This window comes from Bidens hawaiensis, unplaced genomic scaffold (genome assembly GCF_021521415.1).
Source record: "Bidens hawaiensis isolate Kalapana, Puna unplaced genomic scaffold, B.hawaiensis_p1.1 tig00040534_1, whole genome shotgun sequence".
NCBI classification, from domain to species: Eukaryota; Viridiplantae; Streptophyta; class Magnoliopsida; order Asterales; family Asteraceae; genus Bidens; species Bidens hawaiensis.
Genome location: NW_027497145.1, coordinates 113,247 through 132,943, shown reverse-complemented (window position 1 = coordinate 132,943; position 19,697 = coordinate 113,247). Strand labels below are relative to the sequence as shown.

At 33.5% G+C, this 19,697-nt stretch overlaps 1 protein-coding gene, 1 long non-coding RNA gene and 2 pseudogenes across 4 annotated transcripts; all 4 read left to right on the top strand.

Moving 5' to 3' along the window:
- The first annotated feature begins 15 nt into the window (after positions 1-15).
- LOC143592119 (cis-prenyltransferase 4, chloroplastic-like) lies at positions 16-998 on the top strand (annotated as a pseudogene). The gene is made up of 3 exons (XR_013145857.1): positions 16-268; positions 341-408; positions 477-998. The product of XR_013145857.1 is annotated as a cis-prenyltransferase 4, chloroplastic-like (transcript).
- A 2,551-nt stretch (positions 999-3,549) lies between these two features.
- On the top strand, positions 3,550-7,091 carry LOC143592106 (chlorophyll a-b binding protein CP29.2, chloroplastic-like). Its single transcript, XM_077072107.1, has 2 exons — positions 3,550-4,157; positions 6,616-7,091. Exons 1-2 carry the CDS (start codon positions 3,654-3,656, stop codon positions 6,976-6,978), a joined length of 867 nt encoding a protein of 288 aa, XP_076928222.1. The 5' UTR covers positions 3,550-3,653; the 3' UTR covers positions 6,979-7,091.
- Positions 7,092-7,556: 465 nt separating this feature from the next.
- On the top strand, positions 7,557-8,102 carry LOC143592118 (uncharacterized). The gene is made up of 3 exons (XR_013145856.1): positions 7,557-7,654; positions 7,751-7,934; positions 8,017-8,102. It is a non-coding gene; the product is annotated as an uncharacterized LOC143592118 (long non-coding RNA).
- A 2,817-nt stretch (positions 8,103-10,919) lies between these two features.
- LOC143592117 (cold-responsive protein kinase 1-like) lies at positions 10,920-12,828 on the top strand (annotated as a pseudogene). Its single transcript, XR_013145854.1, has 6 exons — positions 10,920-10,985; positions 11,122-11,227; positions 11,304-11,627; positions 11,758-11,986; positions 12,066-12,216; positions 12,362-12,828. The product of XR_013145854.1 is annotated as a cold-responsive protein kinase 1-like (transcript).
- Positions 12,829-19,697: the final 6,869 nt, after the last annotated feature.

The following is a 19,697-nucleotide window of genomic DNA, read 5'->3' as shown; positions in this document are numbered from 1 at the left end:
AATCCAACCAACCTCCTCTCTCTTTCCCGCCAGCCACCGGCTTCACGTACTCACACAATCAGACGCTGAATGTTCCTCGATGCCCAACCACGTTGCAGTGGTCATGGATGGAAACAGGAGATGGGCTCGGGCCCGGGGATTAATGCCTGAAGGGGTTTACTTGTCCGGTGCACGATCTTTGAAGTTGTTTGTGGAGTTGTGTTGCAAGTGGGGAATCCGGGTTGTCACAGTCTTCGCATTCTCATCTGACAACTGGTTAAGACCCGAAGTATATATGTTAATTTACTATATCTTAATTTAATTTTATTATTCTGGTATGTGATTGATTGTTTTGTTGTAGGCTGAAGTTGATTTCTTAATGGGGCTGCTTGAAAGTTCTTAAAAAGATGAAATCGCCTATATGTTGAGGTAATCTCATTGACTACTATAAGTCTATAACACATATATATGTGGCAATCATATGTTTAATTATATAGGGAGGATATTAAACTTTCTGTCATTGGTGACTCGTCTAAGCTTCCAAAATCCTTAAAAGAATTCATTACATATGCTAAACATACGACGGAGAATAATTCACGACTCAATCTTGTTATAGCAATTAACTATAGTGGAAAGTACGATATCGTCCAAGCTTGTCAAAGCATTGCTCAAAAAGTGAAAGATGGTCTCATGGATCCGCAGGAAGTCAACGAGTTTATGATTGAAAATGAACTTGTTACGCAGTCTCACCCACCCCCTGATCTTCTTATTCGGACGAGCGGGGAGATTAGACTGAGTAACTTCTTTTTATGGCAAGTGGCATACACTGAATTATTTTTCACTCAATCTCTTTGGCCGGATTTTGGAGAAGATCAACTTTTACAAGCTGTCAAGGCTTTTCAACAGAGACAGAGACGATACGGTGGATGACACTTTTCAAAGAATTATATTTTTGACTTTTGAGCTCACATTCTGATTGTATACTTTCATTAGCCAACAAAACAAAAATCAAATTTGCAATTGAACCAACTATATATGAGAGGAAGGGTTCATATAACATTTTACAGGTTTGCATTGTCTTTTATAAGCGCTTCACAACAATTTAACGAGTTTTCAAGTTGAAGTTAAAATGAACGTGAAACAGAATTTGAAATGAGAGATTTGGTAACAAGTTGTCTCATATGTAGGAGAAGGAATCTTGAGTAGGGATGAGCAAATTCGCTACCAGTACCAATTGGTAATATTTCGGTACTAGTACCGGTACCATGAATTTGCGATTTTCAAGATTGGTATTTTCGGTACCAGTACCGAGCTCATTCTTAATCTTGAGGGGGTTATAATTTCTTTTAGCACGATTAGAGGGTTTATAGACATACGGATTTAAATAGATTGGTAATCTTTCACAAGCTTAATATTTTTATTTATTATTTATTATTTTTTGAAGATTGTCCATTTATAAAAATTTTGTTTAGTTTTATGAAAGATATCAGGAAATGTCTTTGGTGATAATGTGATATAAAATCTATATTAATTTTTTATAAATATTTAATTGATTTTATAAAACTTTTTTACTCGATACCATAAATTTATCATATGTGTTATTTGTGTTGTTTGGATTGTTATGTTCGTTGTATGACACGTATGACTTGTTGTATTAAACTTTATGGGTAGCTTGAATATTGGACAACTTGTATGTGCCATATGGATGATAACTATACAAACTTTATAACATGTTATAAATATTTTTATGATCATCAAAATAGTATTTATATTTCCCAAATAGTATTGGCCTAGAGACAAAGGGTTATTCAAAACTTCAAATATTATTCACGGGAGAATAAGGGTTAAAAGATTGATGATGTTATCACGAAGAGCATGGAGGAAAATCACTTCAATCAACATGACTATAATAGCTATGTGTAGTAGAAGGGTTATAAAATGAGGGGATTTTTGACACGTGACCAGGGTGTGATATGTAGCCCAGGGGGCGGTGTTGTCGCCCACAAAGCGTCCCACTTTCCAATTCTTGATTGTCACGTCAGCTTGTCCATCACATTAGGGATGAGCAAATTCAGTACCGGTACCAAAATCGGTTCCGAACTTTTGAGTTTCAGTATCGGTACGGTACTGGTGTTTTTGGAATTTTGCCTCAAATACGAGTAACGTCCCGGTACCGAACCGAATATTTCGGTACCGGTACCAAGAATTTATGATTTCCGGGATTGGAATTTTCGGTACCAATCTCATCCCTATATCACACAACTCAGCGAAAAATATGTCCCCCCCCCCCACACTTATCGCATGGGGCGGTGTTCTCGCCCAAAATCGTCCCTTGTCGCCCATATTTGCCGCTCACTACACTTGGCCTAAGTGATATAGGTTTGCATTATAGGGTTTAAAACACCAAAAACCTCGGGACCACGTAGAGTGACTTAACGACACAAATAAACATTCACACAACTCAGAGACCATTCTTGTTGTCTGTCTACAAAATAATGCTCTAAATGTTTAAATTTTAAGGGAGAACTATGGTTTTCGTTCGTGTGGTTAGATTAAATCTATGGTTAATCCAAGAGTTTAGATTTATGATTTTCGTTCAACAGTTTTGTTTTCACTTTCCCTAATTCTCACAAATAAACCCAAGCCCTAATTCCCAAATCTCATTTTAATCTTTGTTGTTCTTTCCTTTGTCTTCCACAAACCTTACACGAACAAATGAAGATTATGATTCATCTTTGATGGTTTTGATCACCAATCGAACACTTGGATGGATACAATTGACAACCGATATCGAGCTCTTGGTCAAATTCAAATGAAATTCGTGAATCACATCATCGATATTTGTATTTGTCTAAATGCTCAGTTGGTGATCGAAGCCACCAGGGGTGAATCATAATTCTTATTTGTTCGTGTAAGGTTTGTGAAAGATGAAGGAAAAATCGGTGAAGATGAAAACAAGATTTAGGAATTAGGGCTTGGGTTTATTTGGGATGAAAAAGGAGAAATTTTCCTTACACTTGAGGGGTACACTGATAGATTTTAACAATAAGAGTTAAATGGTTAGTGGGTTCGGGTTTAATTGCAAATGAATACAAAATTATTTGGTTCGGGTTTAATTGCAAATGAATACAAAATTATTGGACGAAAACCATAAATTTGAAATTATAAAATTATAATCACAGATTTTGTCAGATCATAAAAACGAAAACTGTAGTTCTCTCAATTTTTAAAATCGGGGTGTTAAAACAACAATATGATCGAGGCATTGAGCAAACCCACGGACTTCTGTTTAATCAAGATGACAATGTTTAAGATAAATGCCCAAAAGTTTGAGTTTGTATTTTGTAGGTTTTTTTTTAGTTTACTATGCTCTAATCCACAAAGAATGCACATCATGATAACAAGATATTCATGGTAACGCCAACGATTCGTCACCTTAAGTTTAAAGGGTCCTACGTGAGATATATATATTCTTCCCAATCCATGTCGACCACATGAGACCAATAGATAAGGGTTAGATAAGGCATGATGACTCTCACCCGTCAGATGAATTCACTCCCATCATCCAACGATCATCAACTCCTCACAAAGATAACCCCTCCAACATTATACAAGTAACACCACCTAAATTCATACACCAAACCTTACCTAACCATAGCCCTTAGCCCATAGCCATGGCATCCGCCACCGCTGCTGCCACCGCATCATCCTTCATTGGAACACGTCTTCCAGAGTTGCATGGCAACTCTGGTGGACGGGTCACTGCCAAATTTGGGTTCGGGAAGAAGCCCGCACCACCTAAAAAGGTTTCCAAGTCTGTCATATCAGACAGGCCGTTATGGTACCCTGGTGCAAAAGCGCCAGAGTATCTAGACGGAAGCCTAGTTGGGGACTACGGGTTTGACCCATTTGGTCTGGGCAAACCTGCTGAGTACCTACAATTTGATTTGGACTCGTTGGATCAGAATTTGGCTAAGAACGAGGCTGGAGACGTGATTGGGACTCGGTTCGAGAGTGGAGACGTGAAGTCGACTCCGTTCCAACCGTACACGGAGGTGTTTGGGCTCCAGAGGTTTAGGGAGTGTGAGCTGATCCACGGAAGATGGGCTATGTTGGCAACCCTTGGTGCACTTACTGTTGAATCCGTCACTGGTGTTACATGGCAAGATGCTGGAAAGGTACGTACGTATTATGTTGAAACCTATATATATATATATATATATATATATATATATATATATATATATATATATATATATCTTTAATTAACATCATATCTTGTCTTATTCCAATTAATTTAGAGTAACTAATTATGGGAACATACAATTTGTAGTAAATCGTATATAAGTATAGGGTGAGGTTAAAATAAAAAGTAGAGTCTGTCTATAAAGTGTAAGAAGTAATCTGGTGCGTTAGCTATGTTGATCTGATGGTAGATATGGAAAGTGTTTATTATGCGGTGTGTTTTATTTAGCTGTGGTGTGTTTATTGTGCGGTGTGTTTTATTAGATATAGTGGTGAAAACACACTTTCTACACTTTTTATGAAAAATCTACTTCTTATTATAACATTGCTCTATAAGTATATTATAGACACATGGACATTACATGCTACCTCCGAATAGAGATGGCCAAAAAAACCGGTTGGGGAACCGGTTTACCGGTTTAAACCGGAAACCGGTTTTTACGAAAACCGGTTTTTTAAAAACCGGTTTGACCGGTTTAGAAACCGCCGGTTCGTATATCGGTTACAAGTTCTAGAGAAAAAACCGGTTACTGAACCGGTTATGGAAAAAACCGGTTAATTTTAAAACCGGTTATTATGAAAAAAACCGGTTATTTTAAAAAAACCGGTTATTAACCGGTGCTAACCGGTTTCTAAACCGGTCCTAACCGGTTAGACCGGTCCGAGTTTTGCACCAAAAAAACAGGTTAATAAACTGGTCCGGTTATTTAAAAACCGGTTTTTTTCCAGGCCAAGAAAAACCGGTCCGGTTATTAACCGAACCGGTTTTTTTAAAAAAACCGATTTGTGCACCTCTACCTCCGAATGTGGGACTTGATAGGATTTGCAGACTCCTTATTTTTATCCATGGGGGTCGTTTTTTTTTAATTTTCGTTGTCTCTTAGGCTATACGTAGTGAAGGGGCTACAAAATGAGGCGTTTTGCGTCATGTGGCGCCCAGTCAGCAAAGGGTGAGTTTTTGTTTTTGGGGTGTAATGGTGAAGGAGGCTACAAATTTGCCACGTCACCATATATATATATACATATATACATATATATATATATGTGTGTGTGTATATATATACATATATATACATATATACATATATATATATATGTGTGTATATATATATAGAGGTAAGGATCCTAAGAGAACCCTTTGCAAATTGAGAACTTTGAGAATCATTTTGGACCACTAAAAACACCTTTAAAAAAATTATAAAACAAAAAATAATTAAAATTTTAAAAAAGTAAAAAAACCAAAATTCTTATATTTCATTTCGGTTTCATTAAAAAAATTAAAAAAAATAAAAAAAACGTAGTATTATACACATATGTATAATTTTATATAATCTTTAGTTACGTAATATACATATATGTACAGTATCATTTATCTTAAATTATACACATGTGTATAAAAAACATGTAAATGTATATATATGTATATATTATACATATGTGTATATAATTTAGCTAAACCGAGTGTTTTTTTTATGAAACCCGGATGATAAAATATGAATTTTGATTTTTTACTTTTTTGATTTTTTTATTTTATGATTTTTTTGGGGTTTTTTGTGGGTTAAAATGGTTCTCATAGTTCTCAATTTCAAAAGAGTTCTCTCATGATCCTGATCCTATATATATATATATATATATATATCACACACAACATATATACATATACATATATATACACACACAACATGTAATATAATAATAATATTATTTTCTTCTCCCCGGCGACAAACTTTCCTCGCCACCGCCCCATTTCGCCCGGATATCACCCAGGGGCGGTGTTCCTCCTCTTTCTCACCCCAAATCGTCCCATATCTCACCCCATTACACTTGACCTTAGACGTTGGTTCAAGACGAGTCGGGTTACATAAATAATGACCATGTTAAAAGGTAGTAAGATTAAGGTTTTGAAGTAATTAATTATCATGACCATATTAAAAGGTAATAACCATTCAAACATAATTGAAAGAATAATAGAAATATATAATCGAAACTGATTTCTTTTTTTTTGCTTTTCGTTTTGTTCTTTAGAAGCAACATGTGTAACTCTGCTTTAAGTAAGTTAAATTGACTTACTCAACTAATTTAAGACCCAATTTTTTTTAAAAAAAATTTAAGACCCGATTCTTTTTTAAATTGACACCTCGATAGGCCCAATTTTTTTTAAAAAATTATATATATTTTTTGAAAAAAAAATATGTATTCTTAATGATTAAATTGACTTACTCAACTAATTTAAGACCCAATTCTTTTTTTGTCTTCGGCCCAAAGATTTTTCACCATTCTTGGAGACAACCCTGGTAAACGCTCACTATATAGGATGTCGGGTCAGGTCAGTCAACCACCTAGCCCTGGCGTTTGCACATATATAATGTATACTAAGGCATGTTGTTTCAGGTGGAACTAATTGACGGGTCATCTTACTTGGGTCAACCATTGCCATTCTCCATTACCACTTTGATATGGATTGAGGTTTTGGTTATCGGGTACATTGAGTTCCAAAGGAATGCCGAGCTTGATCCCGAGAAAAGAATCTACCCGGGTGGTCCATTCGACCCGTTAAACTTGGCAGCAGACCCCGAAAAGAAAGAGGTGCTCCAACTAGCAGAAATCAAACACGCCCGTCTTGCAATGGTAGGGTTTCTTGGTTTCGCGGTCCAAGCTGCGGCCACGGGCAAGGGTCCTCTCAACAATTGGGTTACCCATTTGAGTGACCCACTTCACACCACCATTCTTGATACCTTCGGCTTCTTTTCTTAATTTGTTTTGTCTCCCTATATTATATAAGTACGTGGATGTAAAGATTGTAACATTTGACCGTTGGTTGCACTTGATCAAGATTAATTAATTATGTGCAAATAAAGTTTATGTTATATGAGTCCCATGATCGTGTGCTGTGTCAAATGCTATGCGCTCGTATGTCAAATGTTAAGGCCATGTAATGTTCATTAGGACATGCATGATCTCTATTTATGACTCACTACAACCTGAGGGATCATGTTGAGCATTTCTTAAGTTGTATTAGGTCTAAAAGGGTTAGATCGGTTTGTAGTTGGACATACTAAATGATACTGGAGTTGATCTAATATGTATCAGTATAGCGACAATACATGTCGTCAAGATAGCCAAGCTAAGGCAACAACATGTAGCCGGCATAGGCTCCGTCATATTACTGGATTTGGGCCAACATATACCGAAGACATGTCCATTTGGTGTGGATGCGACTACTACTTACGGGATTGATCAAGGTGAGAAACACCTATCCATTTGGTGTGGATCCTGTACGGCATGGCACCCGCAGGCCGCAGTGAATTACCGTTTCTCAACTCATTGAAGATGAAAATGTCAATCTTACTGGGAGTAGCTCAGATGAATCTTGGAATCAATATGAGCTATTATAATGCTATGTTTTTTTTCGAAATGACATAGACATCTTGTAAGTTACATGTTAATAATAATAATAACAAAAATTTTTTTGTTCTTGTTCATTGGTGGAATCAAGTTAAGTATAATGAATATGCATTAACTTTAGGTACCAATTCATCCCACAAATGATATTTCTCAACTCTTTGTTTGGCTACCTTTCAGTACTCATCATTGAGAAATGGTACACCGGTTCTAAAGGTGATCTATACCATATAATGATATACATGTTCCTTAGTCCCATGGATGATTTAGAAGATAATCAGCTATTTATGGGCCACAAATATCTTCAGGTTTCTTTTACTCACATTATCTGTTTTGTTTTCATTACTTGAAAAGTTTAAACATAATCATAACCGTTTACTTTCGTGTTAGTTAATGCTGCTATTTCTGGCACTTATCGCTGTACCATGGATGCTGATTCCGAAGCCGTTTCTTTTGAAGAGGCAACATGAAGAAAGTGCCCACAAAACTTATCTTGTGTTTTCTAATTATTACTTATGTTTTGTTATCAGAGACACCGAGGGGAAGCCTATCAACCACTTGGCACTCATGACGACTGTCTTGAACCAACAGGCGGGTCACATGGCGGACATGAGGAATTTGAGTTTGACGAAGTCCTGGTGCATCAACTGATTACATTTGACATTAAATCGAGTCCGTTTGGAAAATAGTAATCATCAAACAAAACTACATAGGACAACATCTAGATCTCGATATATGTTAGTTTTACTTCATATGTTTTTATTGCAAAGAAACAAAGCATTCGATGGAAATCAATGTTTTCCTTGATATTAGTTTTCCAAATTGTTTGACTTAAAATACCTCAAACAAAACTACATAGGACAACATCTAGATCTCGATAACAATAATTTGAAAGAAGTGAGATCCTTCAAAACCTACTATTGTACCGAAGGACCAACACGATCAACATGAACCCTGAAACAATAACTTGTTCGTTTAATTTTAACCGAACAAACGATTGAACACTAATAACTAAACCAACAAGGTTTTCTTCTCTGTGTTCGTTTGTTAAGAAAATGAGCATGTCTATGTCCGTTTATGTTCATTTGTTAACAATACAAACGAATGGTTCACGAACGGACATACCTGAGCTAAAACAAGTTAAAAGTAATGCAAAAAATAATATGTTACACAACGCATAGTGGTAACTAAGCACATTGGGGGGGGGGAGGTTGCAACACGTGGCGTCCATGTCAGCAATGACTAGTTTTGCAAGAAGTGAAGTAGTGGTAAAAAGCCTCAAAACCCGCTTGCAATCATTACCATACATTCCTTCTCTCTCACATCTCGTTGTATATTCAACGAACACCTCCAAAACGAGGGGCTCGTTTTGCCCCAAAACGTGCCTCACAACGGAGGCCACTACGGCTGGTCTTAGGCAAAAAATTTTATTAAAACTAGACTAATTTGTAATGAGTTAAAGAAAAAATTAAATGAAAATATTAATAAACATAAGCTAATGAACTTAAACACATGTAAACTAACGAACATAAATGAGTAAATGGGATATGTGTGTTAATGTTTTGTGTTCATGAGTTTGATTCCCTATTAATAAAGTAGAAATTTGTGATTTAGTTCTGTTACATTTTAATTTCTGTTCTTATTAATAAACAAGTTAATATTTCTGAAGTAAATTTCAAAATTTAAAATAATAAAATAAAATAAGAAACCCATGGATGTTATTTTAATTAACACGCACAAAGGTGGATTTGAATTGACACATAACCATCCTCCTATGATGAACATAAAAAAGCTAGAAAGATTTGGTGATGGTTTCGATCTCGTGTGACAATAACTTTAGTTTTTATTATTCCACGACCATATAATATATATGTTACATTTACTTTTACTCACCAAAAAGAAACAGGATCACAAGTCAAAAAGAAAAATATTATAAGCCACCGGCCGGTCCCTTTCATCCTACTGTGCGACAATTTTTATTTCAAATTACAGGCCTAAATTTCAAGATTAGTGGTTGACTTACTATTCATGTGTCATTTATAATCATTTAAAATTGTGAGTATACTTTTATCTCAACTTTTAATTTGCTTATGCAAGCTTTAAACTTAACAAGTAAACGTTAGGATTTAAATATGCCTTTATTTAAAATATCGTAAAAGAAATATATTGTCATCTTTACATCCACTTAGAAATATAATTTGTTCATATTAGACAAAATAAACATTTTCATTATAATAATTTGTATGACTAAACTAAAACTTAACTCAAAACTAGTTGACATCCTTTATACATTTTGGCAAGAGAATAAATAAATTTATAAGTAATAGTGCAATTTGATGGCCAGTAAGGATGAAATTCGATACAAATAAAATTAACATACTAAACATATAAATAGCTAGAGTAAAATAGTATAATAATATCTAATTCAAAAATTATAGTGTATCAATAATTACTCTTACCTATTTGTGCAATTTTCATGATATAAGTAAATTGTATTTAATCAAACACTAATAATATAAATGTTCATCCATTTTTTTAAATATCAACATGACATCACATATTGTATAATTGGGTTGAGTTATAATAAGAAGATTAGTTTTCCTATAAATGATAGGAAATAATCTTGTCCATTCATTTTAAAATTGAATGGTTGAGATTAGATTAGAGAGATCATCAAGTGTAAAACAAGGATAAATGCATAATAGGGATATCACATTTGTTGACTTTCTCTCTCCACATGCAAGGCACATGTTAAATACCCCCATCATTTTAAAACGCTTATAACTTTTTTATACGACATTTTTTTTTCAAAACAATTTCACCATAATAACGAGTGTTTTTTATCTTTTATATGAGTACCATATTGCTATATAAAAATAAAAAAAAATTGTGGGTTTTTTACAAAGTGTGTTTTATCAAAATTGTGTTTTACAAAATTGTGTTATACAAGTGTGTTTTATTTTTTCATAGTGTAATTTAATTGTGTTTTTCATTGTGTTTTTATTTTCATAGTGTTTATTCCATTGTGTTTTTTACATTGTGTCTTTTTTATTGTGTTTTTCATAGTGTTTTATTTTCCGACGAAATTTCCGAAGACTTTTCCGACAAGGTGGTGGCGGTGGGTGGCGGTGGGCGGTGATGGTTGTAGGAGATAAGTTAAAATTTAAGTGGGTTTTAATTAAGTGGGATTTTGAAATTAAATTAAGTGGGTTTTCAATATTAAGATATTAGACAAAAATACCCTCTTTCCTAGCCTTCTTAGGATAATCAAACTTCATATTTGATCTTTTCTTTTGTATAATTTAGTTTGGTTTTGCTTTCCCTCATTGTCAACTTGCCTTTCCAATAAGAAACCATTGGTGATTTGTTTACATCAATTATTTCATCATTTAATATAATTTTGTCTCATCATATCTCCTAGCTAGCTCTTCCGATATCCAACCTGTGCACTTATTAATTCATCTTTCTTTTTTTATTGATTTTGTTGGAGAACAGATGTGGGTTAATTAAATAAATATCAGAATTGGAGCAATTGGTATTGGTTGTTTTGGTGCTTTTGATTCATGTAAAGCAAAGACTACAAGTACTCAAGCCGCAGATGGTAAGGTGTTTCACATTTTATTTTACATAAATAATTACACTCAAATTCACCATCTTTTGTTTAATTTGTTGGTTAGAAATCGCTACGAACAACGTTAAACAATTCTCGTATAATTCATTAAGATCAGCCACCAGAAACTTTCATCCTGAAAATAAGATCGGTGGAGGCGGCTTTGGAGTTGTCTACAAGGGGGTTCTAAGAAACCAGACTGAAGTCGCCGTCAAGTCTCTTTCTGCTGAATCGAAACAAGGGACGGTTGAATTCCTAGCTGAAATTAATATGATCTCCACGATTAAGCATCCTAACCTCGTCCAGCTTGTTGGTTGTTGTGTCGAGTATGGTAACAGGATTTTGGTATACGAGTACCTCAACAACAACAGCCTTGCTACTGCCATACTCGGTATATATAGTTATACGCTTATGCTATGAGTGGGATTATACTAATTACGTTTGTTTATATATGTCAAGAATATATATTATCAAACAAAATGTTTATATGAAATAAGTGTAAAGTTATTTAAATATTGTAGGTTCACGTGGCAAACAAGTAGAGCTAGATTGGGGTAAAAGAGCTAGTATATGCCGAGGCACAGCTTCCGGTCTTGTATTTCTTCACGAAGAAGGCGTTGTGCATCGGGATATAAAGGCGAGTAATGTGCTTCTTGATGGAAACTTTGATTCCAAAATAGGTGATTTTGGGCTTGCAAGACTTTTCCCGGATAATGTCACTCATGTTAGCACTAGAGTAGCTGGAACTGTGTACGAAACATTCATTTATCTCGATCACCATATATTTTCATATAAATTTGCGCTGATATGATATTATATGATATGATAGGGGATACTTGGCTCCAGAGTATGCATTGTTAGGACAACTTACAAAGAAAGTGGACGTATATAGTTTTGGGGTACTTATGTTGGAAATTATAAGTTGTAGAAGTAGCAGTAAAGCGGCCTTCGGGGAGGATCTCTTGGGTCTTGTTTAATATGTATGATTTTTTACTATCATCAAAATATAGTTTTACTGACTGTTTATTTTTCAATTATCAAGCTAATGTTAAAAAAACGAATACTTGTGCTTTTCATTAAAAGTTTGCGACATGACTTGACAACACGGTCTATATTAATTTGTAGGCTTGGAAGCTAAAAGACGAAGAAAGACTTCTTGATATTGTTGACCCTGACCTAACAGATTATCCGGGTGAAGAGGTAATGCGGTTCATTATAATTGCATTATTTTGTACACAAGCGGTTTCAAGCCAAAGACCCTCAATGAGCCAAGTACTTGAGATGCTCTCAAAAACAGTCAAACTTAACATAAGATTGTTAACCGAACCAGGGATATACCAACCACGTCGTTCCTCCTCTAGCTGGAGTAAGTCGCTAGACGCAACAAACTCCCGAGGCAAACAGTCAGTGAATCCTTTTGTAACTAGTTCTCCACAAGTTAGTAACTCTTATAGCGTATCACAAATGTTTCCTAGATGATTTATACCGGCTTAAAAGAAATCGACTCTATGAATGGTTTCTTGGTACAAGGTAACTGTACTCATCAATGTTTTCAAGGGTGTCTGTAAGGTTGTGACATCATTTTAGATTAATTTTATTTTTCTTTTGGCCCATTCATATAATGTGTGAATAAAAAAAGGAAGAGGTGGGAGTCGGGATAGATGTATATTATTTAATGAAAGATCGGTTGTATGTGTGACGTATGATTGACATATACATAATGAATTGACATACCCATGAGGACTTTAAATTGGTTTCAAAAGTTAGCTAAAAATTTTTTAGAAATAGGATATATTAAAGATGTGCAATGGTTTATAGGAGAGAGAAATTTTTTTTGGGTTTTTAGGTGTTTCGTCATTTCAAATGGCGGAGCCGACCATGGTAGCATAACCTGTCAGGAGCTGTCTGGTGACCTAGCTCTTTTTTTGGTGTTCCGCCATTTGAAATGGCGGAAGTGTAAAATAAACCGTGTGTTCCGCCATTTGAAATGACGGAGCACAATTTTCATCCATTATAGGCTGCCCCTATTCATTTTTCTCACTTCCGCCATTTGAAATGACCGAAGTGAATAGTGTAAATCCTGACATATCTGACAAGGTGGTGTTGACCAACACTATTCACTTCCGCCATTTCAAATGGAGGATGTGAACAATAACCGACAACCCTATGCATGACACATGACATGAGCTCTGGCAACTTTCTATCACACTATTCACTTCCGTCATTTAAAATGGCAGAAGTGAACAGTGACTTATTTTTTCTGCATGATTTTTTACCACACATTTAACTTACCCCTCACTATTCATTTCCGCCATTTCAAATGGCGTAAGTGAACAGTAGAATATTTTAAATAGGTATTTTCTCTATTAATTTGTTTATTAAACAACCATACATTTTAAATACATATAAATATTTTTTTGAAAATGATAAATCGGCTTAAATACATTTATATATAAGGATTTACATTTTTCAAAAATATTTTTTTGAAAATGATAAATATTTTAAATAGATATAAATATTAAATACATATTCTCAATTAATTTTAAATAGGTTTTTCATTTTCTCTATTAATTTGTTTATTAAACAACCATACATTTTAAATACATATAAATATTTTTTTAAAAATGATAAATCAGTTAAATACATATAAATATAAGGATTTTCATTTTTCAAAAATATTTTTTTTAAAATGATAAATATTTTAAATACATAAAAATATTAAATACTTCTCTATTCACTTTCGCCATTTCAAATGAAGGAAGTGAACATTGACATTTTATGACACTGACTTTTCAGCTTTTTAACTTATTGACCACGCTGTTTACTTCCGCCATTTCATATGGCATAAGTGAACAGTAATGATATGTGACACTTTTGACTTCCGCCATTTCAAATAGCATAAGTGAACAGTAATGATATGTGACAATTTTGACAAAACTATGCTCGGTTGTACGATACTATTCACTCATGTCATTTCAAATGGCGTAAGTGAACAGTAGAATTTAAATACTTAATAATAAAAATATCATGCGTAATTAAATTTTCTTTATTAATTTTTTGGTTTAATAAATATGTAAATAAATAAAGGTAACTAAAATTAAAAAAAAAAGAATAATTTAAATAGGTAATTTATTTTTTTTCATTTTCTCTATTAATTTGGTTTAGTAATACCTATAATATTTTTTTTTGAAAATGACAAATTTGAGAAATCGACGTTTTGTTTTTGGACGAGTGATTACGGGTGTTGACTTTTGGTGAATTTAGCTAGTAGTCTATTTGGATGATTCATGCCTTTCGGAAAAAAATTTGGATCACTAATTGAACAAATATTTAAAAATTTGATGGTTTCTTAATATTAGAATTCTAACTCATTACCAGGATTTAACAAAGAAATTAAAAATACAATTATTTTAACTTTTTCTATTTCAAATAGCACTAATATTCCCCCATTCAGAATCATATGTCACGTGTCTTACATTTTTTTGTATACATCATAAGCATGATTTTCCTTTATAAATAGGAGGCCTTCCAAATTAATTTTCTTATGCATCACCATGGCTTCCACTTTCAAACCATTTCTAGTAAAATTGTATCGGGGAAGTGAACATATTTCATACGTAAACGGAGTTGTTCATGGTGACGAATCCACTAATGCAACTTTGTTTATTATGAGACACAAAATGACATATGAAGAATTTGTTGCGTTGATTTGTAATTACGTTCAAATCGACCAGCAATCCAATAGCCTGCAGTTGTTACTCTACTACACATTTCAAGGCGGTTGTGAATCCTCGTATCTTGTTGGGGAAGATAGTATGAGCATGTTGCACTATCTAGCAGAATCTAGTGAAAATTTCATAGCTGAAATTTACGTAAAATGGCAAACAATAGCTCCCTTCCACCATACAAGTTGTATGGATCTTTTAAGAGGGTTTTCTTCATTCAATAATTTTGAAGATGTTGAGTCACAAGCACACCAATACGATCATATACAATCACAAAATTTGGAGCTCGGTGTGTCAAGTTACACTAGTTTAGAAAACATGTCTTCTGAACAAGTTAATAATAATGATGATGACAATGGAGGTTTGTTTTTGCTTTTCGCAGGTATATATACCTGTATCTATCGACGACAAAAACTGGTATCTTTTTAAGATTTGTATGGTGACACTAGAAGTTCATATATTTGTACCTTGTGAATTACGTGTGATTGTGACAATAGTTCATCATGCATTCATCAATTGTTTCACCCAATTATTGTCGAATTCGAGTCATTCTTCATATGGTTTCTAGGGCATATATCATACTGGCAACACTCAGGCATAGGGGAGGTCAATGAATTACAAGTTTCAGGGGAAACAGTGTGGCCTCATAATGGTGGTCATATTGGTCCAGATTCAGGAATCATAATTTGTATGTTATTGCGTAGGTTGGTTCAATATGGGTCATTATCTTGGGATGAAACAAATTTACAAGATGCTTGTTTGAGGTTCAGACGTTTTATGACGGACGAACTATATGCAAGGCGAACCATGTAGTTCAACTATGTTGCCACTTAAGTTAATTAATATTATGTTTATAGTGATGGTTATTGTAATGATGTAGTCAACCATGTCGCCACTTAAGTTAATTAATGTTATCTTTGTAAATATTATGTGTTTCTAATGATGTTTATTATAAAATATTTATTACATATTTATTATTTAAAATAAACAAATTAATAGAGAAAATGGAAAAAAATAAATTACCTATTTAAATTATTTTTTTTCTTCGTTTAATTTTAGTTACCTTTATTTATGTACATATTTATTAAACAAACAAATTAATAAAGAAAATTTAATTACGTATGATATTTTTATTATTAAGTATTGAAATTCTACGGTTCACTTACGCCATTTGAAATGACATGAGTGAATAGTATCGTACTAACTAGAATAGTCTTGTCAAAAGTGTCAAATATCATTACTGTTCACTTATGCCATTTGAAATGGCGGAAGTAAACAATGTGGTCAATAAGTTAAAAAGCTGAAAGTGTCACAAATGTCACTGTTCACTTCCGCCATTTCAAATGGCGGAAGTGGATAGTGTGGTCGTAAACAAATTATAGGTCGTAAAGACTTGCCCGAACAATAAACCCCGTTAAGACACGAGAGTGCGATGAGATAAAACCCGTTAACAATAAAACGCCGATTTATCATTTTCAAAAAATTATTATATGTATGGTTGTTTCAAAAAATTAATATACTTAAAATATTCTACTGTTCACTTACGCCATTTGAAACGGCGGAAGTGAATAGTGAAGGGTAAGTTAAATGTGTGGTAAAAAATTTGCAGAAAAAGTAAGTCACTGTTCACTTCCGTCATTTGAAATGGCGGAAATGAATAGTGTGATAAAAAGTTGCCAGAGGTCATGTCATGTGTCATACATAGGGTTGTCGGTTACTGTTCACATCCGCCATTTGAAATGGCGGAAGTTAATAGTGTTGGTCAACACCACCTCTTCAGATATGTCAGGATTTACACTATTTACTTCCGCCATTTCAAATGGCGGAAGTGAGAAAAACGAATAGGGGTAGCCTATAATGGATGAAAATTGTGTTCCGCCATTTCAAATGGCGGAACACGCGGTTTATTTTCCATTTCCGTCATTTTAAATTGCGGAACACCAAAAAAAGAGCCAGGTCACCAGACAGCTCCTGACAGGTTATGCTACCATGGTCGGTTCCGCCATTTGAAATGACGGAACATCTAAAAACCCAAAAAAAATTTCTCTCTCCTATAAACCATTACAAATCTTTAATATATCCTATTTCTAAAAAATTTTCAAGTTAGCTAGGTATTATATCTAACCGATCTATGATTTGACAACATTAAATTTGGTCCAAAATCTCAGCACTGACCTTTCTTAATTTATCTCCTGTTCAACATTAAACCAACCTTTTCCTATTTTGGCTATATTATAAGCTATTAGAAATCATTTTACTAACGTCAAAATACAGAATAACTTGGTCTTCATATCACACATTCTATTTTACGTTCCATAACAATTTCCATAAATAAAATATGTTCTATATACCACCTATATGAGCTTTCGATTATGTTAAACATGTTGCATTTATATTCTCTAAAGCCCACGTTAGCTTTCCACTCGTTTAATTTTTAAAAATGAAAAAATTCAAGATTCTAAAACTTTATTTGAAAGAGAAAAGAGAGGAAATGAGTCATTTGAATCGAAAATTAGCATGTAAAATACTCCGGTCAAATATTGTATAGAATGATTTTCTGATCGAAACAATATTTGACTATTATTTTACATACTAATATTGAAACTATTTTTTTAGTAATAAATGAGGGCATGTGTGCCATGTTAATCACTTTAATAACAATATCTTGTACACCCTACAATTCATTATACACCATAAACATGTTTTTATTAATGGCGTTTAATATCAAATCCTAGAAATAAACTAGATCAATTCGTTGCACTAATATGCGTACAAGTTCACATTTTATATAGGTTGCAAAATCCGTCCATTTACATCCGATCATTAGTCGACATGTTCGACACTACACGAGATATTCATGCCCACTCTTTGGATTATTTAGAGATCCACTAACAATTTGATGTTCAATTCCAAAAAGTATATCGACAACCAGTCTACATCAAAACAATCAATCACTTACAAGAATAATAAAGTTAAATCAAGATATAGTAAACTAACATACGTACTTTGGCTCTGACTAGTTGCCAGATGAGAATGTGTAGACGGTAACAACCAAGATTCCCCAACCCCCACTTACAACACAACTCCATAAACAACTTTAGTGATCGAGCACCTGCATGCATCACATGAAATTTATGAAACGTTATTTAATATACGAGTTAATTTAAGTGTTAAGGACAATGATCATTTAATATACGAGTTAATTTAATATACGATTATGCAAAAAAAAAAAGTATTTTAAACTAACAATAAAACATGGAAAATGGTGCTTTAACAAATTTAATTGAAATTTCTGAGATTCATATAAAGTCATATGGCTTGGGCTTGCCATTCAATTGTTAAAAAGTCTCGGTTTTCTTTGGATAACAAATTCAATTGTTAAGAATTTGATGGAAGAGATAAAAGTGTTCGGTTTTCTTTGGATAAAAAACAGGTCGGAAAGGTTCGGGCTTTCGTGGGAAGATTGGTGTACCTTCCGTTTGTAATGTAGTAGCTTATGTCGGGTGTGTTTGTTTTTGGTGGTTGTATCAGGTGTTTTCTAGCTTCTTGCTAGAAGTTTTAATAAAATTTGTTGGCCGTTCAAAAAAAAAAATTGTTAAAAAGTCTTGTCTCTATTAAGCCCATTGTAATAAAAAGAAAAAGAAAAGTGTGCTTATATGTGTTTAATTGTTGAAAAGTATCATAAATTTGCTCATTTAAGACAAAACTCTTTCTACTCAAGTATTCTTGTTTAGATGTTTTTTCATATGCCTAGTAAATTTACTTAGGTCATACCATATTTTATCTGTAACAAGTTAAACAGGTAAAAAAATTAAAAGGTTTGGAGAAACTGGAACGGGTCAAAATCTGCTCCAAATGTAAAACTAATTCAAAAGATCAAATAACTTTTTCCACAGTAATAATAATAAAATTCTACATGTTCAATTGTTCATTTTTTAAAATAGATGGTCGTTAGTATGATTATTAACTAATTCTACATTTAGATAATATTTGATTAGATACTGTAACATCTCAAATTAACTTGTAACAACCCATGTGTATTCTTTTGTACAGTTTGACTACTGTGTGTTTATTGATTTTTCAAAATTTAGAAAATCATTTAAAAATGTAAAATCTTAAAAAAATGATATAAATATTTGTCTTCTCTTTTTTAATCAAATAATAAGATATAATTAACTCTCTATGAACATGGAACTAAATCATTCATCTCTGAAATATGTTATTAGGTGGATTGTATGATTGCATATCATTGTGTATGTTTGGTGAACAACTAATTACAAGCATAAAACAACCTGTAATCCTAATTCATGGACCCAAGCACACCATATAAATCAACCCTCTATATACATTTGCATCATTCAGTTCAAGTGTAACAAGAGATGTTGCAAGTTAAAATGGTGAAGAAGGCTTCCATTGTTGCGGTTGTTGCCATCGTACTCTCAACGGTGTCAGCTCAAGGTCCTGCACCTTCTCCGGACGCCGAAGCGGCCTACTCCGGGTCTGCTTCTGGCTTAATGGTAGCATGTTCTTTGGTTTTGTCATGTGTTGCTCTCATGTTGAAGAATTGCTTTGTTTCATATGTTTTTTTTTTAATTAATTTATTGTCCTTTTGAGTTGATTGTTTTATTTATGTGACACCACCATTTATTATTCATGTATATGTATATGTTTCCGGTTGAAATGATATCATAATTGCGAACATCATTTGAGTCAAGCTTTGTTAATGGCATGTTTAT